At 48.5% G+C, this 26551-nt stretch overlaps 1 protein-coding gene across 2 annotated transcripts in view; it reads left to right on the top strand.

Annotated features, from left to right (window-relative positions):
* Nucleotides 1–263: 263 nt before the first annotated feature.
* Nucleotides 264–26551, top strand: part of ZNF341 (zinc finger protein 341) — a 43102-nt gene continuing 16814 nt past the window's right edge. The window contains exons 1-9 of one of the 2 annotated variants that reach the window (XM_060031045.1): nt 264–300; nt 5846–5956; nt 7702–7898; nt 10717–10866; nt 15160–15411; nt 19114–19309; nt 20899–20989; nt 22624–22817; nt 23551–23741. In XM_060031045.1, the coding sequence (XP_059887028.1) occupies nt 270–300; nt 5846–5956; nt 7702–7898; nt 10717–10866; nt 15160–15411; nt 19114–19309; nt 20899–20989; nt 22624–22817; nt 23551–23741 (1413 nt within the window). In that variant the 5' untranslated portion in view covers nt 264–269. Of the gene's footprint in view, nt 301–5845; nt 5957–7701; nt 7899–10716; nt 10867–15159; nt 15412–19113; nt 19310–20898; nt 20990–22623; nt 22818–23550; nt 23742–26551 lie in introns of those variants that run through there. The other variant, XM_060031046.1, reaches the window with a different exon arrangement.

Raw genomic sequence — 26551 nt, 5'->3', positions numbered from 1 at the left:
TTCATTGGGGAAAGCCAAGAACCCTGGTTGGTATCAAAATGCTGCAGAGATAGGGGTCCACGTGTCCAATAACTGGGTTATCCAGGTGGGGCTGGGAGAGCCCCGGGATGCTGGGGGTCCCGCGAGCCATTCCTGGTTTTCCGGGATGGTGGAGGAGCTCCGAGGAGGAAGGAGGGCGCCCCCTGGCGGCCCCGCCGCCGCCGCCGCCACCACGGCTCCCACAATGCTCGCGCAGCCCGGCTTCGGGCTCCAGCGGCGGCGGCTCCAAAATGGCGCAGACGATCTTCGAGGCCCTGGAGGGTGAGCGGCGGCGGGGACTGGGGAGGCGGCTGTTCCGCCTTGCGCCTCCTCCCGCCGCGAACTCGCAGCGCGGGGCCCAGGGCGCGTGGCGCCTGCGGGGCGGAGGGCGCCGGGCCGGAACAGCCAGCGGGGCGGGAGGGCCACGGATGGGAACAGCCGCGGGAATCGGAGGTCGGCAGGGGTGGGGGAGCAGTGGGGCCTGAACAGAAGCGGAGTTGAGGCTCAGTGGTGGTTGTGGGGGCATCTCGGGACCGGAACAGCCGCGGGAGCCTAGGCCCGGCGGCGGCTGCGGCGGCGGGTGGGTGGGGGGGTAGGGTGGTGCGTTCAACCGGACAAGCACAGCGGGAGAGAGAAGGCCCTGGGAGAGAGCACCGAGAGCGGAACAGCCGTAGACGGCTGGCGCAGCGGGAGGGGAGCCTCGGACCAGAACAGCTGCCGCCGCTAGGGCCCGGGCGGCGCGCGGTTGGGGCTGGGGGGCAGTTTCCTGGAGGGAACAGCCGGGGGATAGTGTGCAAGCCAGGACGGGAACCGCGAGGCGAGCATGGCTGCACCGCGGACGCGAGGGCTGGGGAGGGCTGCATCCAGGGGGACCGTGGTGCAGCAGCGGCTGCGGGGGGAGAGGGGCTGAGTGAGGGGTCCTGACCATTAAGAACTTGTATTGAGCGCCAACTGTGTGCCTCGCGCTCTGACATAGTGTCTTCAATTCAGACCAGGAAAGGATCGGCGCCACCTGTGTGCAAGGCCAGGCCTTGGACCGAAACCAGCAAAGACGGGGTGACTACTTTGTGCACCATTATGGGGTGCAGAGTATTATAAACCCAGACCAAGAAAGGATGGGTGCCAACGGTGTAGTTGGCCGGGACGCCAAGTTACCAGACCCAAACCAGCAAACACCGCACCGACTGGTTGTCCCATGCTCTGCGAGATCCTAGGATGTGAATGGTCCTCAGGCTCTGGGAATTGTGAGCTTTGGAGACAGGCAAACACTGAGAGCCTCCATGTGCACTTGCTAGGAGTTGGAAAGGAAGCCTCAGAGAATTCAGGGCCATGGCACAGAGTTGATGCTAGGGGGATACAGACCCAAGAATGCTCTTGGAGGAATGAGATGAGTATACACATAATTAGAGTGCAAACTGAAAGTAGGCTGGACTAGTGGTATGTGGCCGAGGCTTTGAGTCCTGCAACTCCCCAGGAGGTGTCAGCTGTGTCTCTTAACATCTTGGAGGATCAGCTCTCTCACCACGAAATGTGTAATCCTCCCCACATCTGGGAAGGTTAAGTTTCAGGAATACTCGTTGGTAAGGGATGTAGAAATTATAGAATTATAGAAAAGGTAAACAGTAAAGATAACCTCAGCTGGTGTTCAGTGCTGTGATGGGTGATGGATGTGGAAGGCCAGGGTCATTGGTGGCTCCCTCTGGGAGGCCAACAGGATGGTGTGAGGCCTGCTTTCTCTCTAGGTTCATGGACTTCCTCAGTGTTTGAGTTTTCACTACAAGAATGTGTTCCTGTATTGAGTGATGAAGAAGGTAAAGGAAAAATCAGTTCCCGGGACTGTGTGATGCGTGCTGGGCTAGGAGAAGGGCAGCAGAACTGTGGGGATCCAGAGGTGACCCAGGCAGTGGGGACTGCATTTGCAAAGCCCTGGTGGGGAGAGAGGTCTAGGATTCACAGAAGTTCATGTGAGCAGCTAGAGATGAGGCTTCTGAACTTTGTCTTGGCATCAGTGTGGAACTAAGAAAGGGTTTCCAGCAGGGGAGCTGCACAAGCTAACGTATGTTTATTATAAAGTTCACCCTGGCTGCTCTGAGACACAGACAGGAGGGGTCAGAGTGGCCGAGGGGAGGTGAGACCACTGCGGCTGTCCTGCGGGGAACTGATGGTGGCCTGGGCTCTGGGGACAGCTGTGGGGACGGAGGAAAAGTGGATCTGAGAGATATTTGGGAGACAGAGTAGGCTAGACTTGCTGAAGGACCGGAAATCAGGGTGTGAAGGGAGATAGGTTAAGGGAAGAATCCCTTAAGGTTAAGGGGTGCCCCAGGGGCTTTAGCTGGGTGGACAGTGGTGCCCTGTTCTTATTGATGAGGATTACTAGGAGAGGAACAAACTTAGGGGTGGGGAATGACACATTTGGTTTGAGTTTTACGTAGACAGTATTTTTTTCAAAGACAATTTCTTTAGAGCAGTTTTAGGTTTGCACAGTTGAGAGGAAGGTACAGAGACTTTCTGTATGCCTTTGATCCTACACATTCATGACCTCCCCTTTAATCAACATAACTCATCAGAGTGGTACATTTGTTACCAAGGATGAACCTGCATTGACACATCATAACCACCCGAAGTCCGTAATTTATCTTGTTTCACTCTTGGTGGTGTACATTCTATGGGACAGTTGTATAATGACATATATCCATCATTGTAATATTATTGTACAGAGTATTTTCACTGCCCTAAAAATCCTCTGTGCTCTGCCTATTCATCCCTCCCCCCACCCCTGGCAACCACTAATCTTTTTATTGTCTCCATAGTTTTGACAGGCAGTATTTTTTATTTTATTAAAAGAAAAATAGTCATTGATTTATTTTGGCTGCACTGGGTTTTAGTTGCAGCATGCAGCATCTTAGTTGCAGCATGCATGTGGGATTTAGCTGCCCCGACCAGGGATTGAACCCGGGCCCCCCGCATTGGGAGCGTGGAGTCCTACCCAGGCTGGACCACCAGGGAAGTCCCAATATATTTTTTAAAATAAATTTATTTATTTTATTTATTTATTTTTGGCTGTGTTGGGTCTTCATTGCTGTGTGGGCTTTTTCTCCAGTTGCGGGGAGCGGGGGCTACTCTTCGTTGCGGTGCGCAGGCTTCTCATTGCGGTGGCTTCTCTTGTGGAGCATGAGCTCTAGGCACGCGGGCTTCAGTAGTTGGGGCTCGTGGGCTCTAGAGCGCAGGCTCAGTAGTCGTGGTGCACGGGCTTAGTCGCTCCGCAGCATGTGGGATCTTCTCGGACCAGGGCTCGAACCCGTGTCCCATGCATTGGCAGACGGATTCTTAACCACTGCGCCACCAGGGAAGCCCCCAATATTTTTTTTAAATTAAACTTTTTATTTTGAAATACTTTTTTTTCTGTAGATTCACGTGCAGTTGTAGAAATAATACAGAGAGATTCCATTTATCCTTTACTTAATTTCCCACAATGTAACATCTTGTAAAACTATCCTATAGTCTTATAACCAGTCGACATACAGAACAGTTCTGTCACTACAAGATGTTGCCCTTTTATGGCCCCACCCACCTCCTTCCCCTGCTCCCCATCCCTGATGTCCGCCAACCACACTAATCTGTTTTCCATTTCTAAAATATTATCATTTCAAGAATGTCATGTAGGGCTTCCCTGGTGGCACAGTGGCTGAGAGTCTGCCTGCCAATGCAGGGGACACGGGTTCGAGCCCTGGTCTGGGAAGATCCCACATTAAACGGAGCAACTAGGCCCGTGAGCCACAACTACTGCGCCTGCGCGTCTGGAGCCTGTGCTCCGCAACAAGAGAGGCCGCGACAGTGAGAGGCCCCCGCTCGCCGCAACTAGAGAAAGCCCTCGCACAGAAACGAAGACCCAACACAGCCGAAAATAAATAAATAAATTCATAAAAAAGAATGTCATGTAATTGGAATCATAAAGTATGTAACCTTAGAGACTGGCTTTTTTCACTCATTGTAATTCCCTGGAGATCCGTCCAAGTTGTTGCTTGTATCAACAGGTTGCTCCTTTTTATTGCTGAGCAGCGCTCCGTGGTATGGATGCACTGCAGTTTGTTTAACTGTTCACCCACTGAAGGACATCTGACTTGTTTCCAGTTTTTTACTATTATGAATAAAACTGCTATGAACATTCATGTACAGATTTGCACACAAATGCTGACATACAGTTTTGCATTAGATGATAGAAGATTTACTGAAGCTCCTTCTGGAGGAGCATGAACCCCAGGTTTGAAACTCCAGATATTAGGGAGAACTAAATGAGGGCAAGTGAGGATTCTCAGGGAGAGTGTAAGAGGGAGAGGAGAGAGAGCCAGATGGAAGGAAGCCTTCAAAAATAGAAACATTTAGGGGATGGACAGGAGAAGAGAGTAAAGGAGGCTGGGAAAGAGCGAGCAGAGAGGTAGGGGAAGACCCAGGAAGGGTGGCGCCCTGGAGCCCGAGAAGGGAGTGTTTCAAGAAAGAATGTCTGATGCTGCCAGGTGGTCTTTGGTGATTCTGGTGGAATGATGGGGGCTTAAGCCCCACTGGAGTGGCTGAAGGAGGACTGGGAGGTGGGCAGAGGAGATGGAGGATGTAGCCAACTCTCATTGGATGCTTGATGTTGAAGGGAGGAGAGATGAGAACATGAGTTCGAGGGAGGCCATTCTAGAGAAACCTGAGTGTGTGTAGCCGCTGCTGGGAAAGAGTTGTGGGCACAGTGTGAGATGGGCCAGCTAGCGGAGAACGGCTTCTGAAGGAGCTGGAGGAGGTGGAGAGAAGGGCTGGCCTCAGGAGGCACACAACCTGCACTGTGACCAGGGAAAGTATGCATTCAGTTTGGCTGCAGGAGCTAATGGTTCTAGTTACCTTTCAGTTAGAAGCTGGGGCAGGTGTCCAGGTGAGAGGTTGGCTGTGAGGACAGAGAGAAGGAGGCGCCCTCTGGGTTATTGGGGAGGGAGGCAGTGTGCCTTGGTGGCCACTTAGATGTGAGGAGGCCTGTCTTCCAGCTGGTGACACGGCTGGACAGTGTACTACTGAGAACCTCCACAGTGACAACTGGTTGGAAAACGTGGACGTAGGCAGCTTCTCAAGAGTCCCCCCGACCACAATCCAGATTACGCTGTTTATTGAGGAACTGAAAAAACAAGCACACATTGGAAAACAAGAGAAGCCCAAGTGCAAACAGATATGTGGGATTTGTGGGGTGTGGATGGGGAAGACTTAGTAACATGATTTCCAGACGGCTTGTTGCATTTCGGATTAGATTCAGCCATGAGTAAGAGAGAAGCCCAACCCAGCAGTGGCTTAAACAGGCTAGAAGTTTATTTCTCTCCTGTGGGAGTCCAGAAAGAGGCAGTCTAGAGCTGTGACAGTGGCTGTGTTCTACAAGGTGCTCAGAGACCCAGAATCTTTCCAGTCTTTTGCCCTGTAGTGCCCTTGTCCTCATGATCTGGGATGGTGGCTAGAGTTCCCACCATCATCTTCTTATTCTAGGAAACAGGATGGAGGATCGGACAGAGAAGGGGGGTCACGTGCCAGGCAGCTTTTAAGAAAACTTCCCCAGAGCTCCCGTTGACCAGAACTTAGACATTCCTAGCTGCAACAGTGGCTGGGAGGTGTAATCTTTATTCTGGGGCCATGTTCCCAGCCAAAAATCTTGGGATCTATTGCAATAGAAGTTGGAGAGAAAGCATTTCAGTGCACAGACAGGCATTTTTGCCGTGGGGGCCTTGCAATGGGTCTGGCTTGTAAGGCTGAAGTCAGGGCGGGATGCTGGGCCCACCTTCCAGAAAGCCTGCTTTTCTTTCTTCAGGAATGGACAATCAGACTGTCCTAGCTGTCCAGTCACTGTTGGATGGCCAAGGAGCAGTTTCTGATCCAACAGGCCAGAGCGTCAATGCACCCCCTGCTATCCAGCCACTGGGTGAGTATCTGCTCAGGTTCACCAGTGGGAAGGGTAAGTAGCTTCCTGTGAAAACAGGTGGGGCTGATGAGGGGGTGTGGGAGTGAACTGCCCACTGTGGTTCCCAGGTTGTCCTCTCACGTCTGAAGCCTCTCCCCTTCCTCCCAGCCTGGATCTTCAGGCTCAGACTTTTCTCTGCTTAGCTCTGAGGACAGTCTTTTTCAGTCACTTAGTGAATGTGGGGATCATGACAGAGAATGACTAGGAGCCCCGATGCTTAGCAATGCTTGTCCCTTTGACCCAAAGTCATTTCTCAGCTTCCCCTCTATGAGGCTAAGCATGAATCTGTCCAATTTACAGCCCAGGCCCTTGCGACACACAGAGGGCAACGAACTTCCTTTAGAGCCTGTGTGAGTCTAGGTGTTCATCCATTCATTCTACAAAGATTTTTGAGTACTTGGGAACCATGCTGGGGACAGAGAGACACACACCTGAGTTTGAATCCTTGTTCACATAGTTTGGCTCTGTGACCTTGGGCAAGTGAGTTAACCTCTCTGTGCCCTCAGTTTCCACATCTGTAAAATGGGGATAATAGTCCTACCTCATAGGAATCTTGTGAGGGTGCTTGGGATTCGGTTTTAGCTGTTATAAATAAGAAATGCAAGTTTCTTGTAGTTTGTACAAGATTAAAGTTTATTTCTTTGTTGCGTAAGTCCTGATGACTCAGACCCCTTCTTTCATATGGCTCTGCTGCTCTCATCATGCGGTCCAAGATGGCTGCTCCAACCTCCCACTTTCACTTCCACACTCCAGCCAACAGGAAGGGAAGAAAGAAGGAAGTAGAAGTCATACCCCTTCCTTTTAGGAGGAAGTTGTGTAGACAGCATACTTCTCTTCTCCTATTGGTCAGAATTCAGTCACATGACATGTCTAGCTGCAAAAAAGTCTGGGAAATATGGTCTTTAACTAGATGGCCGTGTTTCTCACTAAAATTTGTATTACATTTTAAGAAGGAAGAGTGAATATTGAATGACAATTAGACATTTCTGCCACAACATATCAAGAGCTTGGCACAGTGCATGACCTGTGGTGGGCCTTCAATAATGGATGGTGTTAACTGTAGCTGATCATTGATTTAGTTTCTCATGCATTCAGCAGACATCCACTGAAGGCCTCCTATGTGCCCAGAAAATATTTTAGTTATGGTGATAAATAAGAGATATTTCCTTCCCTTAGGAAATATGGTGGTGATGGGAAAAATGTGATAAGAGAGGCTTGCCCAGAGGAAGGAACTGTGAACACTGCTTGAGGAGGGCTTCCTGGAGGAAGTGACATCTGAGCTGAACCTTGCAGAATGAGTTGTTCTGAGAGAGGCAGCTTGGCAGGGAGGACAGGGGATGCAAGGGCACTGAGGAGTGTGATCATGCAGCCCATTTGGGGACTGGTGAATAAATTCAGGCAGGATAAAGATTCTGAATGTCTCAACTTTTGAAGCGAACCCACCTTACGATTTCCTGATTTCTAATTTTTTGATTCCTGGGCGAACCTGGCTGGATATTCCTTCAGGTGCCAGCATGGTTTGAAAGCTCGTAGGAAGCACAGAGTTGATGCTTGACCCTCATGCGTTGAGTCATGGAATGCCGTTACTTTGCCTTTCTCATGGTCCAGCCACGGGCCTCCCGTTTCTCTCTGTGATGCCCCCTCCTTTTTTCTTGCTTTTTTTCGTTATTTCCCTCCCTCTGCTGCTCTGTGGGCATGACCCCTAGATGATGAGGATGTCTTTCTCTGCGGGAAGTGTAAGAAGCAGTTCAACTCACTGCCGGCGTTTATGACCCACAAGCGGGAACAGTGCCAGGGGAGTGCTCCACCCCTGGCCACAGTCTCCCTGGCTACCAACAGCATCTACACACCTTCGGCAGCACCCACAGCAGTCCAGCAGGCCCCGCCTCCTGCCAATCGCCAGGTATTTATCCATTCGTTTGTTCATTTATCTAGTCAAGTCTTTTTTGAGCACCCACTGTGTGTCAGGCACTGTGTGGGCACTGGGGGTACAGGGGTGGACAAACAGACCAGGTCACTGCCTTCATGGCATTGAGTGAGATAGATAGTACCCAAACAGATGTGTAGAGATGTACTTTTCCCAGGATAAGTGCAGAGAGATAAGGGATGTCAAGACAGGGATGGGAGCTTTTGCCCTTTTGTATGTGGGGCTCTGGGACGAGCTCTGTGAAGAGGTGACATTTGTGCAGAGACCTAGGGAGGTGAGAAATAGTCATGAAGCTACTTTGGGGAAGAGTATTCCAGGGGGCCGGATCAGCAAGTGCAAAGGTCCTGAGGCGGAAGCGTGCTGGCTTTATTCCAGGAACAGCAAGGAGGTGAGAGTGGCTAGAGCTGAGTGAGTGAGTGAGGAGGGTGAGAGGTGATAAGGTCAGAGAGGCAATAGGGGGATCCTGGCAAATCGTGTCGGTCTGTGGGCTTTTACTCTGCATGAGATGGGAACCATTGGAGGGTTTTGAGCAGAAGAGGGATATAGTCTGATTTACACTTTAACTAGGTCACTGTAGCTGCTGTAGGCAGTAGATTTTGATGGGAGTCAAGAGAGAAATCCAGGAGCCTGATTAGGGTGCTACTGTACAAATCCAGGCAGTGGGTAGTGGTGGCTTGACCAGGATAGTGGCAGTGGAGGTGGAGAGAAGGGGTGAGATTTTCAAAATATTTAGAAGGTGGAGCTGACAGAGCTTGTGGATGGATTGGATGTAGGGTGTGAGCTTAAGAGGAGTCAAGGATGACTAGAGTTGGAGTTGCCATTAACCGAAGTGGGGAAAACAACAAGGAGAAGGTTTGTGTGTGTGGGGGGGTATCAGGAGTTCAGCTGCTCATGTTGAATTTGAGATGCCCATTGGACCTTTAAGTGGAGGCAGTGAAGATGCAGACAGATACACAAGTCTGGAGGTCACAGGGCAGGCTGTGGGTATCTGGAGAAGCTTGCAGAGTTCTCAGTCAGGAACACAGTTCTGGAGCAAAGACACTGTGGGTGGGAGCTCAGAGGGATTAAAGACTCCTCTAGGGAGGGTGGGAGGGAGGGAGATGCAAGAGGGAAGAGATATGGGAACATATGTATATGTATAACTGATTCACTTTGTTATAAAGCAGAAACTAACACATCATTGTAAAGCAATTATACCCCAATAAAGATGTTTTTAAAAAAAAAAAAATAGGGGGCTGGGCATGTCCCAGGATGCCAGGTCACGGGGTCAGGTTTCCCTCTGGCTTCCTCTTGTCTCCTTATTCCTCTAAAACATTATCTTCACCCATTGTATAGACATAATTCCTGCCATCAAGATAAAAGTGTTCACCTCCAGATCCATAGGACATGTACATTTTCAAGTTACCATAGACATCTTCTAACACAGAACAGTCGTTTTCTCACTCCTTGATTATGAGTTTTGTTAGTAGAAAATGTTCCTTCTCCCCCCACTCCCTTTTTTTTTTTTTTTTTCAGTAGGAGAGAGGAAAATTCTTCCAGTCCTGGGCAAGGAAAAAACTTTAGAACACAATCCGTTGTTAATGGGCAGACACGAATCCCTCTGCCTAAGTGAGTTGGATGGACGTGAAAATGATTTCCCATTTTTTTTTTTTTTTTTTGTGGTACGCGGGCCTCTCACCGTTGTGGCCTCTCCCGTTGCGGAGCACAGGCTCCGGAAGCGCAGGCTCAGCGGCCATGGCTCACGGGCCCAGCCGCTCCGCGGCATGTGGGATCTTCCCGGACCGGGGCACGAATCCGTGTCCCCTGCATCGGCAGGCGGACTCTCAACCACTGCGCCACCAGGGAAGCCCTGATTTCCCATTTTTTGTCTCAGCCTAATGCATGTGACATTGTAAAAATACATGTCACTGCCTTTCCTGGCCATGACATGGGGTGTGTCCCTAAACTGCCTGGGTTGTCCTTGCTTGGTTGAGGGCAAGGACATCCTGTTTGAGCAGGGACTCTGGGTTCAGGGGCCCAGTTGCTGCTGTCCCCAGGGATCCTCCAGACAGATGACTTAGGAAGATGCCAGGAAAGAAAGGCAACAAATAAACAAAGCAAAACACGCTTTACATCTGCTGACAGGAATAGTCACTGCATGTTTGACACCCTCTTGTAAGGTCTGCCTTTCATCCTTGCTGTTAACCTGAGAGCATATAATTATACTTTCACATACTTACTTAAGTACGCACAGGAATTACATAGTAGTATCGTTTTAGATTTTTAAAGATGAGGATATATAATGTACATGTTATTGTATAATTTGATTTTCCATGCAATACCTCTTACCTGCTCTCTGTAGTATTCTATCCATGACTATATTGTATTTTTTGATCTATTCTCCTACTGATGGACATCAAGGTTATTTCCAGTTTTTCACTATTAGAAACAAGGCTGTGCAGAGTACTCTTTTTCTGTGGACTCCCTGTGGACAGGTGTGAGTGTTTCTCTAGGACAGAGGCCCAGAAGGATTGTTGCTGGGTCACAGGGTATATGCCTTACATGGAGGTGTGACTTATTCTCCTCGTTTGATAGACGAGGGAATGGAGGTTGAGAGAGGTGGAGTGACTTTCCCAGGGTCACATGGCAGGGAGCAGTAGCAGAAGTGGAAATAGAATCCAGGTCTGTGGGACTCCAGAACCCAGATCTTTTGCATCATGCCATCTGCTTCCTTCCACAGTCTCAGGCGTGTTCTTTCTCTCCCTTCCTCTCCCTTCCTCTCTGTCTCTCTCTCTCTCTCTCTCTCACTGTCCAGATCTCCACGTACATTACCGTGCCCCCATCCCCACTGATCCAGACCCTGGTGCAGGGGAACATCTTGGTAAGCGATGACGTGCTCATGTCTGCCATGTCGGCCTTCACGTCCCTGGACCAGCCCATGCCCCAGGGCCCCCCGCCTGTGCAGGTAAGAAGGTGGCCAGTTTCTCACGGGATCTTGATTCTAGGCCTGCATGTTGACTCCTGCAGATTCAGAATCTTGTAGAGAGAAGGGGGCTTGGCCCCAACTCTCCCTCAAGCTAAGGAGGCCTGTCAGCTTCCCCTTGGCCAGCCCTGCTGTGGGTGGGGAAGCTGCCGCATTCAGCTGGGACCCAGAACATGACTTTGGGGTTTCATAGCCACACTCCAGTTGTTTTGACTCCTATTTTTATTCTTAACAGAAGTGTTCCATGTGCATTAGAAAAACACTAGAAAGTACACAATAGAAAAGTAAAAAAAAAAATTTTTTTTTTTTTAAATTATTCTCAACTGGAAAGTAGAGAGACATGGCAACTGACTGAATTTACAATTCTTGGCTGGATCCTGTATTGGGTGGGGTGTGGGGGAAGCGGTAAAGGCCTTATTGGGACACTTGGGGAGATTAGAATTTGGAGGAATCTGAATATTTTATTTTATTTATTAAAAAAATATTTATTTGGTTGTGCTGGGTCTTTAGTTGCGGCAGGTGGGCTCCTTAGTTGAGGCTCACCAGCTCCTTAGTTGAAGCTCATGGGCTCCTAAGTTGTGGCAGGAGGGCTCCTTAGTTGTGGCATGTGAACTCTTAGTTGTGGCATGCATGTGGGATCTAGTTCCCTGACCAGGGATTGAACCCAGGCATCCTGCCCTGGGAGCACAGAGTCTTAACCACTGCGCCACCAGGGAAGTCCCGGAATCTGAATATTTTAGATAATAGTATTATATCAATATTCAATTTCCCGTGTATGATCATTGAATTGTGGTTATATAGGAGAATGCCCTTGTTCTTAGGAGATGCATCTGAGTACAGTTTTAAGGAATAAAGTGTCGTGATGTCTGTAACTAACTTTCAAGTGGCTTGACAAAGCACAAATATGTGTATGTGTGTGTACACACACACACACAGACATTGCAGCTGTAGCAAAATGGTAGCAACTGATGAATTAGATGAAGTATAAAGACTGTTCATTGTATTCTTTTTGCAACCTTTCTGTAGGTTTGAAACTTTACAGAATTAAAATTGGGAAATCAGGGAATTCCTTGGTGGTCCAGTGGTTAGGACTCCACGTTTCTACTGCCAAGGGCCCGGGTTCAATCCCTGGTTGGGGAACTAAAGTCCCACAAGCCAGACGGTGCTGCCAAAAAAAAAAAAGAAAAAATTGGGAAATCAGTCAATCAGTCAATCACCCTTACTCTCTCTACCCAAAGAAAACACTGCCAAAATTTTGGTGTCTGGCTTTCCTGACCTTCGAATGCACATAGAGGGACTTCACTGGCGTTCCAGTGGATAAGACTCCACGCTCCCAATGTAGGGGGCCCAGGTTTGATTCCTGGTCAGGGAACTAGATCCCACATGCATGCTGCAACTAAGAGTTCGCATGTCGGGATTCTCTGGTGGTGCAGTGGTTAAGAATCCGCCTGCCAATGCAGGGGACGTGGGTATGAGCCCTGGTCTGGGAAGATCCCACATGCCTCGGAGCAACTAAGCCTGTGCACCACAACTCCTGAATCCCGTGCGCCCTAGAGCCAGTGCTCTGCAACAAGAGAAGCCACCCCAATGAGAAGCCTGTGCACCACAATGAAGAGTGACCCCCACTCGCCGCAACTAGAGAAAGCCCGCGTGCAGCAGTGAAGACCCAATGCAGTCAAGAATAAACAAACAAACAAATAAATAAATAAAAGTGTTCGCGTGCCACAGCTAAGGAGCCCATGTGCTGCAACTAAGGAGCTGGCAACCCACAACTAAGAAGCCCTCGAGCTGCAACTAAGAAACTTGCCTGCTGCAACTAAGGAGCCCGCCTGCCACAACTAAGACAGTGCAACCAAATAAATAAATATTTAAAAGAAAAGAAAAGAAAAGACTCAGATGTGTATGTTTTAAATATATTTATTTAAAAAGCTATTTCTGGGACTTCCCTGGTAGTGCAGGGGTTAAGAATCCGCCTGACAATGCAGGGGACATGGGTTCGAGCCCTGGTCCGGGAAGATCCCACATGCTGTGGAGCAACTAAACCCGTATGCCACAGCTACTGAGCCTGCTCTCTAGAGCCTGCAAGCTACAACTACTGAGCCCGTGTGCCACAACTACTGAAGCCTGTGCGCCTAGAGCCCATGCTCTGCAACAAGAGAAGCCACTGCAATGAGAAGCCCGCGCACCACAATGAAGAGTAGCCCCTGCTCACCACAACTAGAGAAAGCCTGCGCGCAGCAACAAAGACCCAATGCAGCCAGAAAAAAAAAAAAAAGCTATTTCTGGGCTTCCCTGGTGGCGCAGTGGTTAAGGATCTGCCTAGCCAATGCAGGGGACACAGGTTTGAGCCCTGGTCCGGGAAGATTCCACATGCTGTGGATCAACTAAGCCCATGCGCCACAACTGCAGAGCCTGCGCCCTAGAGCCTGTGAGCCACAACTACTGAGCCCGTGTGCCACAGCTACTGAGCCCACGCACCTAGAGCCCATGCTCCACAACAAGAGAAGCCACTGCAATGAGAAGCCCGTGCACTGCAACGAAAAGCGGCCCCCACTTGCCGCAACTAGAGAAAGCCCGTGCACAGCAACAAAAGACCCAAACGAGGCCAAAAATAAAAATTAAATTTAAAAAAATATGTACATATCTATATATATACACACATCTATATAAATGGGTCAGGCTATATGCACTGTTGTGGAACTTGCTTTTCTTACTTTGCCTTTTGTATAACATCATTCTCTTTCTGTGCCTACAACCCTACATCAGTATTCCCAAAGTGTTCCTTAGAACAGTGGCTCCTTGGGATTTTCCAATAGAAAAAGGATCCCTGGTCAAAGCAGGCTGTGAGGGCGGCATTCTGCCTCTTCCCTTGCACTGTCCCTGGGTTCTTCCTGCAGTAAAGGAATACTTTTGATTTTGTCACCCCCAATTTTTCTCTAGACATATATGACTATGGAACCCAAGGAACAGCAATTAAGAGAGACACCCTTTAATGAAATATTGATCAGCACCATCACTTTTTTTTATTTTTATTTCTGTGGTATGCAGGCCTCTCACTGTTGTGGCCTCTCCCGTTGCAGAGCACAGGCTCCGGACGCGCAGGCTCAGTGGCCATGGCTCACGGGTGCAGCCGCTCTGCGGCATGTGGTATCCTCCCGGACCGGGGCACGAACCCATGTCCCCTGCATCGGTAGGCGGACTCTCAACCACTGCGCCACCAGGGAAGCCCAGCACCATCACTTTAACAACCACAAAGGGTTCTGTTCCATTCCATGTGGATGGACCATCCTCTGTTTAGCCAGGCTTCCATGGAAGGACATTTAGGTCGTTGCCATTTTTTGCTGTTATAAAAACTACTGGAATACCATCCACGTATGGTTATCTTTGCCCACCTGCTTGGTTATTTTTGTAGAAAAAATAATTATTTTTGTAGAATCAATTTCTAGAAGTCATTGGCTGTGTTTCGGGGATCCATGCCACCAGCACATTTGGTGACTCTCTAGAAAGACTCCCAGAACTCAGGATGGTTGTGCTCATGGCTGTGGTTTATTAGGTAAAAGGATACACAGCAGGATCAGCAAGGGAAAAAGACCCAGCAGCTGAAGTCTGGAGAAAATTAACATTCTTCCAAGTCTCCAAAGTGTTCTCTCTCAGGGAAGTGGCGGGGCTGCATACAGCATGCATCTTCCTTCAGCAGAAAAGAGCAGCAACACGTGCACAGTGTTTCTGCCAGGGAAGCACACCTGCGACTCTAAGGCCAGGGCTTTCATTGGGGATCGGTCACGCAGGCACCCAGCCACAAACAAAAATTCCAGACCCCCATGTGGGAAGGAGGGGTTCACCATCAATCACACTGTTTGTGCGAACAGTCTAGCTGGGTTGTTGTAGGGTCAGTGCCCAGGTGGGCAAAATAGCCTTATCAACATAGGAAACCTTCTGCAAGGCACGTTCTCAAATGCCAGTTCAGAGTCAGTCTCTCAAGCAAGCCCTTCTAAAGACAACAACATTAGGCCTGCTCTGTGAGCTCATTTCTGCACAAGCTGGGCCATTTTTGCTGACTGTCATGGAGAAAAGGGATAGCAACGCCAGACTGATGGCTCCTCGAACTCTCCCATGACATTGTTTCCATGCCCTCTCTCAGCCCCGTCCTCTGAGCTGCCTATGAGTGGCTGTTCTTTCCACATGGCTGGCTGAGGCAAATGTCCTTCCCCACTGATAAATCAGACAGCTGGTATCAAGAGGCTGTGACACTTTAATTTTCTCTTCTGATTTCAGAGTAGCCTGAACATGCATTCCGCGCCGAGCTACCTCACCCAGCCTCCACCTCCTCCTCCACCCCCTCCACCACTGCCTCCACCTCCACCCCCCCAGCCTCCACCACCCCCATCCCAGAGCCTGGGTCCCCCCGGGCGTCCCAACCCCGGCGGGAATGGCGTGGTGGAGGTGTATAGTGCCACAGCACCCCTGACTGGGAGTGGAACGGTGGAGATCCAGGCATTGGGAATGCAGCCCTACCCACCCTTGGAGGTGAGCAGACGCTGGGGCTTGGGGTGAAGGGGGAGAAACTGGTCATGGTCATCATGGGTAACCTGAACCTTTTCTGAACACCAGCTGTGTGCCAGACACTGCTAGAGATACCATGGAGGGCAAAACCAGATCGAGCCATTACACGTGTAAATGTAAAATGCAAACCATGAGAAACTGGAATGAAGTAGAGGTTGTAGCAGAAATACAAGCTGCCCTCAGGGAATGCTCAGGACAGTCAAGAGAATACCTGCCTTTTGGGGAAAGGATTCCAAAAAATTACATATGTGAGTGTCTCATATTTTTTAACAAGCTAGGTATATTGGTTAGCTATAGCCTTGTAAGAAATAGCCACCAAACCTCAGTGGTATATAGGAAAAAGTGTTTATTCTTCTCACGTCTGCGGTGCTCAGCTTGGCAACTGCTGATCTTGGTTGGGTTCTCCCACATGTCTGGAGTTTGGCTGGCATCCGCTGCTCTAGAACGGCCCGGTGTGGGATAAGTCTGGTGGGGTGACCCGGCTCTGCTGCATGCATCTTTCATTCTCCAGCAGTTTAGCCAGGCCTGTCCTCACCACAGTGGTGGACGTGCAGTAATGCAAGCAGAAATGCTCAAGACTTCTTGAGGATTAGGCTTGTAGGTGATACAGTGTCACTTACGTTGGTCAAAGCAGGTCACAAGGCCAGCTTAGATTTAAGAAGTAGGGAAATAGGTGCCACCTCTTGATGGGAAAAGCTGCAAGTCACACTGTAAAGGGCCTGGCTACTAGAAGAGGTAAAGAATTGAGGCCATTCAGTCAGTGTACAGGCATACCTTGTTTTATTGCACTTTGTAGATATTGTGCTTTTTTTTTTACAAATTGAAGATCTGTGGCAACCCTGTGTCAAGCAAGTCTATCAGCGCCATTTTTCCAACAGCATTTGCTCACTCCATGTCTCTGTGTCACATTTTGGTAATCCTTGCAATATTTCAACCTTTTTCATTATTATTATATTTGTCATGGTGATCTGTGATCTTTGATGTTATTACTATGACTCGCTGAAGACACGGGTGATGGTTAGCATTTTTTAGCAATAAAGTCAAAAAATTTTTTAAATTAAGGTATATATATATATATATATTTTTAGATATAATGCTGTTGCATACTTAACAGGTCACAGGATAGTGTAAGCATAACTTTTATATGCACTGGGAAATCAAAATTTTTGTGTGACTTGCTTTATTGCGATATTCGCTTTATTGCAGTGGTCTGTAACTGAACCCATGATGACTCCGAGGTGTGCCTGTTCCATATGTACCATATTAATTCCCGGGTAAAGAGCTCTGAGCTGCAAGCAGTCTACTGTCAAGGCACTAAGAGTTCAGAACCATGCCAGACACCAGTGCTGGGGGGCATGGTTATGATAGGAAGAGACTACCTGCACTTGAGGTCACATTATCTCAGACTCACTCTAGAATCCAGCCATATAGACATTCCATGTAAACATTTATATGGAAAGAGAACTAGACCAGTGGGAAAATTCCTCCACCAGCCATGTGATGTTGAGCCTGCAGGGGGATTTTCCCTAGCCTGGGAGAATAACGCAAAAGGACCTTGTTCAATTAAAAAAAAAAAAATTAAGTCAGTGAGATGCTGAGAGGACGGTGGTGGTCTCATAGGCAGAGGGGGCCAGCATAGGGGTAGCTGCCATTGTTTATTTTCCATGTAGACGAGGGTGCTCTTTGAGGACAGAGCCTGAGTCTTTTTTTTTTTTTTTTTTTGCGGTACGTGGGCCTCTCACTGTTGTGGCCTCTCCCGTTGCGGAGCACAGGCTCCGGACGCGCAGGCTCAGCAGCCATGGCTCACAGGCCCAGCCGCTCCACGGCATGTGGGATCTTCCTGGACCGGGGCACGAACCCGTGTCCCCCGCATCGGCAGGTGGACTGTCAACCACTGCGCCACCAGGGAAACCCCCTGAGTCATCTTTGATTTTGCATCCTTAGCACCTGGCAGAGTGCCTGGCCTGTGGTACCTACAGTAGGTATCTGAAATAGGGTCCTCTGACCTCAGTTTCCTTTCCTCTAGAATGGGAACTCCCCTTGCAGAGCTGCTAGGATAATGAGAACTAACCCAGTGGCAGTCATGTAATTGCTCAGTAATGACTTGAACGATGAGTGAATTCATTCACTGACAAATATTTATTGAGTTGCATATTGGTCAGGAAAATTGAAACCACTCTAGGTATTTCTGGCAAAGGGATTTAATACAGGAAATTGGGTGCTTACAAAGCTGATGAAGGGCTGGAGGAGCAAAAGTCAGGGTTGTTGAGCACCACTCATTTTCAGGGTCGCTGGTGTTCCTTGGCCCTTAGAACCAGGACACTGCTGCTGTACCCAGAGGTGAGGAAACTGTAGGATTCTGTTGCTGAGGTTCCAGCTGCGCTGCTGCCCTTGGGGCTAGTGGTCAGGAGGGGAATGTAGGATTCAGCCAGCCACTCCAAAACTCATGACTGCAAACCCACCTATCTCCCAGCACAGCTGCCAGAGGAGAATGGTTTCTACCTCCCTTCTGCCTTCCAAATCTCATGCAGATGCTTCTCATGGGCAGAACTTAATCTGTGTTCAGAACTGTGCTGGCAAGGATGCTTGGGAATGTGGTTCCCAGCTTCCCACCTTTACATTTCAGGAGAGAGCATGGGCAGGTGTAGGAATGGTTCCAAGGCCCGACAGACAAGACCCGGCAGAAGCACCTACTGGTGCCATGTTAGATGCCCAGTGCGTACGTAAATGAATTCATTCATTCAACAAATATTTATTGAGTCCCCACCCTGTGCCAAGCATTTCTCTAGGCCTGGGAATAGAGGAAGAAACAAAAGCAAAGCAAAAGTCCCTGCTTTCACGAAAGTAGGCAGACAATAGACAAGATAAGTAAGTAAAATGTACAATTTATTAGATAATGATATGTCTAAGGAGAAGAATAAAGCAGAGAAGGATAGGAAATGGAATTTTGGATAGGCTAGCCCAGGAAGACCAATGAATGCTGAATAGATGAGTGAGTAAATGAATTCTTCACACCCCAGTGTCATGATGTAAGCTTAGTGGTCACTGAGTTTGGGTGGCTCAGAATTCATTTGGTAATTTTCTTGTGGCTTCAGTGTCAATTCTTGGCCGAGGGATGTGTGCTGGTGTGGCATCAGGTGGAGTCGGTTAAGAAGTGGAGTTGCTGGTGAGGGCATAGACCCTTCTGACTTCCTAGTTCTCCTGTGCAAGCAAACTACTACTACTAATAATAATGGCAATCACAACAGCTAATGTTGATTGGGTGCTTACTATATGCCAGGCACTGTTTTAAGCTGTTTACTTGTTAACTCATTTAATCCTCATAACCCCGTGAGAGGGGTGCTATGATTAGCCCCATTTTACAGATGTGGAAGCTGAGACAGAAGTTTAAAAGACTTGCCCAAGGTCAGTTAAATGTTAAGTGGCAGAGTCAGGATTTGAACCCAGGCAGCCTGGTTCCAAAGCTCCTTGTAGCCTGCTGGCATCATGAAGTTCTAAGGGGTCTTGGGAGTGACTGGGGTGACTGAGCAAGGTGGAAGAGTTAGGATGGTGATGTAGATTGGGGGTGGCTAAGATAAGCCAGGGACACAGTGAGGGTCCCACTGGCTGGGGCAGGTCTTCCCCTCCCTTCCCAGGGCACTCTCCCTGACTGTTCTATACTTATAGGTGCCAAACCAGTGTGTGGAGGCTCCAGTATACCCCACCCCCCAGGTGTACAGCCCCGGCAAACAAGGATTCAAACCGAAAGGACCAAACCCTGCTGCCCCCATGACCAGCGCCACCAGGGGCGCAGTGGCCACCTTTGACTCCCCACCATCGCTGAAGACCCGACGGACCAAAGGTTCCAGTGGACTCCCAGAAGGTGGGCCCACAGCCTGCCATGGCATCTTTCCTCAGCGTGGGCCTATCCACAGGCTGCTTAGTTCCAGTCTTCCCTTTTGTGATAGTTAGGATTAAGTTTGGTTGCATGTAATGGAAAATCCAAAATAAGAGTGACTTCAAAATGATACAATTTTGTTGTTCTGTGCGAACTAAGTCCAGAGGCAGGCAATCTGGAGATCGTGTGCCTATATAATTACCATGTACCCACATTTCTTCTATCTTTCTGCTCTGCCATCCCTAGAACAGGGGTTTTGTTCTCAGGGTGCCTCATCATGTAAAATGGCTGCTGGAGATCCAGTCATCAATTTCATATTCCAGGAAGTAAGAAGGATAAAAGAGGCATCTCCCACTCCCAGACGTTCTGCATGATGCTTTTGCTTACATCTCATTGGTCAACACTTAGTCACTTGACCATATCTAGTTGCAAAGGAAGCTGGGAAATGTCTCTTTTGCTAGGAACATTGATGTTCCCATTATGTAGGGGATTTATGAAGAAAGAAGAAGGGGTGAGTGGTTAATAGGCAGACAAGCAGTGATGTCTGCCACCCCTTTGGAGATGGTAAGCATGGGGTTAGGGGCAATGTCAAAAAGTGGTGGTAGTGGGGAAAGGCAGAGGAATTCAGAATTTTTCAGGGGGTTTCAGTCAACCTTCCTTCCTTTCACAAACGTGTTGAGCATCTGTGTGCTAGGCTTGGTGTCAAAAACTGGAAATCTAGGGACTTGCCTGGTGGTCCCGTGGCTAAGACTCCACACTCCCAATGCAGGGGGACTGGGTTCCACCCCTGCTCAGGGAACTAGATCCCACATGTCAAAACTACGAGTTCGCATTCTGCACCTAAAGATCCCAAATGCCACAAAGAAGATCCCGCATGCCACACCTAAGACCTGGTGCAGCCAAGTAAATAAATAAATATTAAAACAAACAAACTGGAAATCTAGCATCTTGGGTCATGATTTCCTTACCCTTAATTATTCACAGTTTAATGGGAGAGACAGGGAATAAATAAATATTTATGGGTCACCCTAGGAAGGAGATTAACAGAGTACTATGAGAGTACTGGGGAGAGGCTGGAAAATGATGCTGCCTATATGTCTGGGATGAGAAGGAAACAGTCTTGTGACTATCTGAGGGACAAGCATTTTAGGGAAGGGGGAACAGCAGGTGCAAAGGCCCTGAGGTGGGACCATGTTTAAAGTCTTTCAAGGTTAGCAAGGAGTCCGCTGCAGCTGGATGGTAAGAATGATGAGGTTGGAAGGAAGTAGAGGATGCAGAGCCCCATAGGCCACAGCAGAGAGGTTGAATTTTATCCTAGGGCAGAAGGGAGCCTTTGAGGGGTTTGCGCTACTCTCCCAGCCAGAGCGTGTCCTGGGCTTTTCTCCCCCAGGCACTGTGAGAGACTCACCTGTGCTTCTTCCCCTGCCTGTCCATGGGTGTAGACCTCCCAGGGTCTGAGCTGTCTGGCCCCAAGTCCAGGGGGTAGAGTGGCTGGAAGCTGCCCTTGGCACCTTCAGTTCTGTCCTCAGGCTCACCATCCCCTTCTTCCCTCTTTGTCTTTTTTTTTTTGTCAGCTGCAGGGAAGCCAAAGGCTCAGAAACTCAAGTGCTCGTATTGTGACAAGTCATTCACCAAAAACTTCGACCTGCAGCAGCACATCCGAAGGTACCCAGGCACGGTGTGGCAGGCGTTTCCTGGGGGGAGGTAGGCTGAGGGATTCACATGGAAGCGATGCTCCTTTCTCAGCCCCTTGGTCTGGGTGGTGACCAAGACCCCATCTGGTCTGTCATGGTTCTCAGACCTTCAGTCCAGCTCAGGATGATTTTTCCCTTTTCTTTCTCAGGAGCAGTGGGAAGGATCTGTGGGGCCTTCCTGCTGTGATGGGGAAGGTCCAAGTGGGCTGAGGTGGGGGAGGAATTTACTTGAATGGACAGGGGCTTTGTGGGTGGGAGGCGTGCCTCAGTCTCACTTCTGCAGAAAGGGCTGACCTCGAGGACAGCCATGCTGTGTGAATATGCCTCTACAAGCTCTCTGCTCACTAACCTTGACACCCCTTGTCCCAAGAACCTGCAAGGAGCCCCTCTGGGCCTCAGGTCTTCCATTGTGAAGTGGAGGGGTGGACTTGTTCAGTGTTTCCCACAGAGTGGCACATTGGGACATGAGATGATTTTAGGTGGTTTATGGATATTGGTGTTGAAAAGACTTGAAAGACATAGTGAGAAAATTATTTTTTCAATTTCTTTCAGGCAAAGGAGAAAGCCTCAGTTTGGTGTAGTCTGTCTTTAATGCGTCTCACGTACTTGTTCATCTTTTATAACAGAGAGAGAGAGAGAGAGCCTGAGATTCCAACCACGGCATGCAGCAGCTTCTCTCTAGACCAGGGTCTACCAGCCTACTGAGATGTTTTAGATCCCATCATGCTTTTCTCTGGGGGCTGCCTGGGGCTTGGTAGAATGTTTAGCAGCATCCCTGACCTCTAGCCATTAGATGCCAGTAGCACCCCTCACTCCTCAGCTGTGACAACCAAAAATGTCTCCAAACATTGCCAAATGTCCCCGGGAGAGCAAAGTCAATCTCTCTTGAAAACCACTGGTCTACACTAGTGTGTGTCAATAGAACTTTCTACAAAGAAGGAAAGGCCCCAATAACCACTGTCCATAGGGTAGCCAGTAAGCATATGGCTACTGAGTACTTGAAATGTAGCTAGTATGACTGAGAAACTGAGTTTTTAACTTTATTTTATTTTAATAAGTTTAAATAGTGCCGTGTGGTTTGTGTCTATCTTACTGGATGGTGCACCTATAGATCTTAATAATATTGTTTTATAAATAATTGCATTTTTTTGTTACTTTGTATTTATAAGTGGTTTTCCATATATAATAACAACAGGAAACTTCATTTTAAATTATTAAGTTTTTAAAAAGTACATTGATTTGAAGGAAAATGTTAAATAATGGTACAAGTGCTGTGCTGTGACAGCTAGGATGTCTTCTCCTTCAAAAACCAGAAATCCCTATTTAAACAATTAGGAAATGTTTTATCTCACAATGTGAGATGGCCACAGAGAAGGTCAGCTCCAGGGCTGGTTGATTCAGCAGCTCAGTAATGTCACCAAGAGCCCAGGGTCTGTCTGTCTCTCGTCTGCCTGCCTCAGCAAGAGGGCTTGTCCTCATGGTGTCAGGATGGTGGCCAGCAGCACCTGGACGCTCTGCCTGGGCCTTCCTGGTGGCTGTGAGCTCCCGGGCTGAGGCCACAGTCCCGTTCCGACACGCGGGTGCTGACAAGCCTTGTGTCTGCAGCCACACTGGTGAGAAGCCCTTCCAGTGCATTGCATGTGGCCGTGCCTTTGCCCAGAAGTCTAATGTCAAGAAACACATGCAGACCCACAAGGTGTGGCCTCCAGGACGCAGCGGTGGCACCGTTTCTCGCAACTCTGTGACTGTACAGGTCATGGCCCTGAACCCCAGCAGGCAGGAGGATGAGGATAGCACAGGTGGGTAGAAGTGGCCATTGGGCTGTGTCTGGCTGGAGCCTCCCTATGCAGCCCTGGGGGTGAGCAGCGCCAGCCACAGGCAGCTAATGTGCAAGCAACATATGCCCACTTTTACGTGACCTGCCAGTGGGAACTACCCTACTGTGTTGTTTAGCCATTCTGTGTGTGCCCTCTGAGTTCTTGTGAGCTCTAGAGAAGAAACCATTTCTTTCAAAACTCCTACAGTGCCTGGCACCAGAGGGGCTACCATTGAGCAAACATTTGGAGGGAGGCCTACTGTGTGCCAGGCCACTGGGCCTACGGACATGAGGTCAGAGGCCCCCGTCCTCAGGGAGAGTGAGGGAAGGACAACTAAACAAATGCTTGTAATTGGAACAAGGAGCTGGGAGGCATTGTGAGTACAGCTGGGGGTGGCAGTCAGTGTTGTTAACAACCACGGAGAGGTCTAGAGTGTCCAAGGGGAAGGCCTGCGAGGGGAGACTTGAGGCATAGCTCTTCTGGAATGTAAGTATTCAGTACGTTGGCCCCTGGAATGGCTGTGTCCGTGTGCACTAGCTGAGTGTGAGTGCAGGGCCTCGGGTACAGCATCCAACCCCGAGCTCGTGGTAGGTGGCGGGGTGAATGCAGGGGAGCCCGCAGGAGGTGCCCTGGGAGTCCTTCCCGAGGGGCGTGGCTCTGTCCTGGCTCTCCCTCTGCCTTTCTCAGTGACTTCCCTCCCTGGCTTTCTCCGTAGGGTTGGGCCAGACCCTGTCGAGTGCCCCGCAGCCCCAGGCCTTGCCCACAGCAGGCGAGGAGGAGGGGGACAAGCTGGAGGCCAAGCAGGTGGTCCTCATCGATAGCTCCTACCTGTGCCAGTTCTGCCCCAGCAAGTTCAGTACCTACTTCCAGCTCAAGTCCCACATGACCCAGCATAAGAATGAGCAGGTAAGTGGGTGGCGGGGAGCAGGGGTTTGGGGTGGGCGGGCAACACCGACTCTAGTCGTGAGCCTTGACTGGTGCTGCCTAGAAAGGGACAGGAGTGGGCCTCGGCTGCTCTGAGCTGCCATGTGACCATGATGGACCAAGCTTCCTCGTCCGTTCTGCCTGGGTGGGGCCAGCTTACTGGGCGGTTATGGTGCTTGCCCAGGGGAGGAAGCCCACCTCTCAAGGGTCGTATAATGAAGGGACCAGACACAGGAAGCATCCTTACTCCTCTGAGAAGATCTAGGGTCTAAAAACCTACCTATGGGGATTTAAGACTACAGCCTTTTTTTTTTTCCATTGAGGCATAATTCATACACCATAAAATTCACCCTTTTAAAGTGTACACTTTAATAGTTTTTAATCTATTCATAATGTTACGCAGCCATCACCACACTAATTCTAGAACATTTTTATCACCCTGGAAACTTTATACCTGCTAGTAGTCACACCCCCCTACTCCCAGCCCCAGGCAACCACTGATCCGTTTTCTGACTCTATGGATTTACCTGTTCTGGACATTTAATAATGGAATCATATAGTACGTGGTCTTTTGAGATAGTGTTTTCGTTTGTGTTGTAACATGTATCAGTACTTCATTCCTTTTTATTGCCGAATAATATTCTGTTGTATGGACATAGCACATTTTGAATATCCTTTTATCAGTTGATAGACATTTAGGTTGTTTCTACTTTTTGGCTTTTATGACTAATACTTTTGTGGACATTTGTGTACAAGTTTTTGTATGAACATATGTTTTCAATTCTCTTGGGTATAAACCTAGGAGTGGAATTGCTGGGTTATATGGTAACTCTATTCCAGTCTTTATTTTTTTTAAATAATCTTTATTAGTTATTTTTCTCCTTATAAAAGTATCATATACCCAATGTAAGATTAGAAAATTCAGAAAAGTCTGAAGAATGTTTAGGTTAATATTTACTATTTATTATATGCTGGGTATTCTGCTAAGTGCCTTACATTCAATACTTTATTTACTTCTCATAACAACCTTAGAGATAGGCATTTTCAGTATATCCAGGTGAAGAAACTGAAGCACAGAGAGGTGAAGTGACCCATCCTAAGTCACACTGCCAGTAAGTGACGGAGTCAGGCTTTAAAGCCAGGTTGATTTGACTCCAAACCCCATGTCATTAACCACCTTGCAATGTGTCCTCCCATGAATGCAGCCCAAAATGCAGTATGTTTTGTAGATTTTCTTTTTTTTTTAAATTATAATTGGGATCTGTACACATATATAATTTTGAAGTATGCTTTTTTTCTGAGATAGCTTTTTAAAAGACTTTTTAAAGAATTGTAGGTTCTCAGGAAGTTGCAAAGATGGTATAGAGAGGTCCCTCATACCCTTCAGTCAGTTCCCCTCAATGGTTACTTCTTACATAACCAGAGCACAGTATCACACAAATAGGAAACTGACTTTGATATAAAGTGTATGTATAGTTCTATGTCATTTTATCACCTGTGTAGATTTGAGTAGTCACCACTGCAATCACGATACAGAAGGATTCCATCACCACAGAGACTCCCTTGTGCTGGGTTTTTGTAGTCACACCCACGCTCCTCATCAACATCCCTGGCCTCTGGAAACCACTAAAATTAATCTGTTCTCCGTCCTTATAAGTTCGGCATTTTGAGAATGTTGTATATGTGGAATCGTCAAGTATGTGGCCTTCTGAGACTGACTTTTTTCACTCGGTGTAAATTTTCTTGTGCTTTTTGTTTTTGAATCTAATTTTATATTCTGAGCATTTACTCGTGTCACTATTTTTAAAAAATATTTATTTAATTAATTTTTGGCTGTGTCAGGTCTTAGTGGCGGCGCGTGGCTTCTCTCTAGCGGGCTTTTCTCTGTGGTGTGCGGGTTTTCTCTCTCTAGTTGTGGCGCTTGGGCTCCAGAGTGCGTGGGCTCTGTAGTTGCAGCACACAGGCTCTCTAGCTGTGGCTTGTATGCTCAGTAGTTGTAGTGCGCGGGCTTAGTTGCCCCGCCACGTGTGGGATGTTAGTTCCCTGACCAGGGATCAAACCCGTGTCCCCTGCATTGGAAGGCAGATTCTTAACCACTGGACCACCAGGGAAATCTCCATGTCACTATTTAAAAAAACAAAACAAAACATAATTTTTAACAGCTACATTTTTTTTTTTTTGGCCATGCCATGTGGCACGAGGGATCTTAGTTCCCTGACCAAGGATCGAACCTGTACCCGCTGCAGTGGAAGCAGTGGAGTCCCAACCACTGGACCACCAGGGAATTCCCAATGGCTACATTTTTTAAAATTCCCTATTGTTGAACATTTAGGTTACTTCCTGAGTTTTGCTATTATAAACAAAACTGTTGTGAACATTGTTGTAATCAAATCTTTGTCCACATCTCTGACTTCTTCCTTATGATAGATTCTTTTTTTTTTTTTTTTCTTTTGGCTGCGTTGGGTCTTCGCTGCTGAGCATGGGCTTTCTCTAGTTGCAGCGAGCAGGGGTTACTCTTCGTTGCGGTGCGTGGGCTTCTCACTGCGGTGGCTTCTCTTGTTGCGGAGCATGGGCTCTAGGGAGCGCGGGCTTCAGTAGTTGTGGTGCGCAGGCTCAGTAGTTGTGGCGCACAGGCTTAGTTGCTCTGTGGCATGTGGGATCTTCCCAGACCAGGGATCGAACCCGTGTCCCCTGCATTGGCAGGAGGATTCTTAACCACTGCATCACCAGGGAAGTCCCCTTATGATAGATTCTTAGCAGGGAGATTGATGGAGTTAAGTTAGGATATCTTT

This window comes from Delphinus delphis, chromosome 15 (assembly GCF_949987515.2).
Source record: "Delphinus delphis chromosome 15, mDelDel1.2, whole genome shotgun sequence".
NCBI classification, from domain to species: domain Eukaryota; kingdom Metazoa; phylum Chordata; class Mammalia; order Artiodactyla; family Delphinidae; genus Delphinus; species Delphinus delphis.
This window is presented reverse-complemented; position numbering and strand designations above follow the sequence as displayed.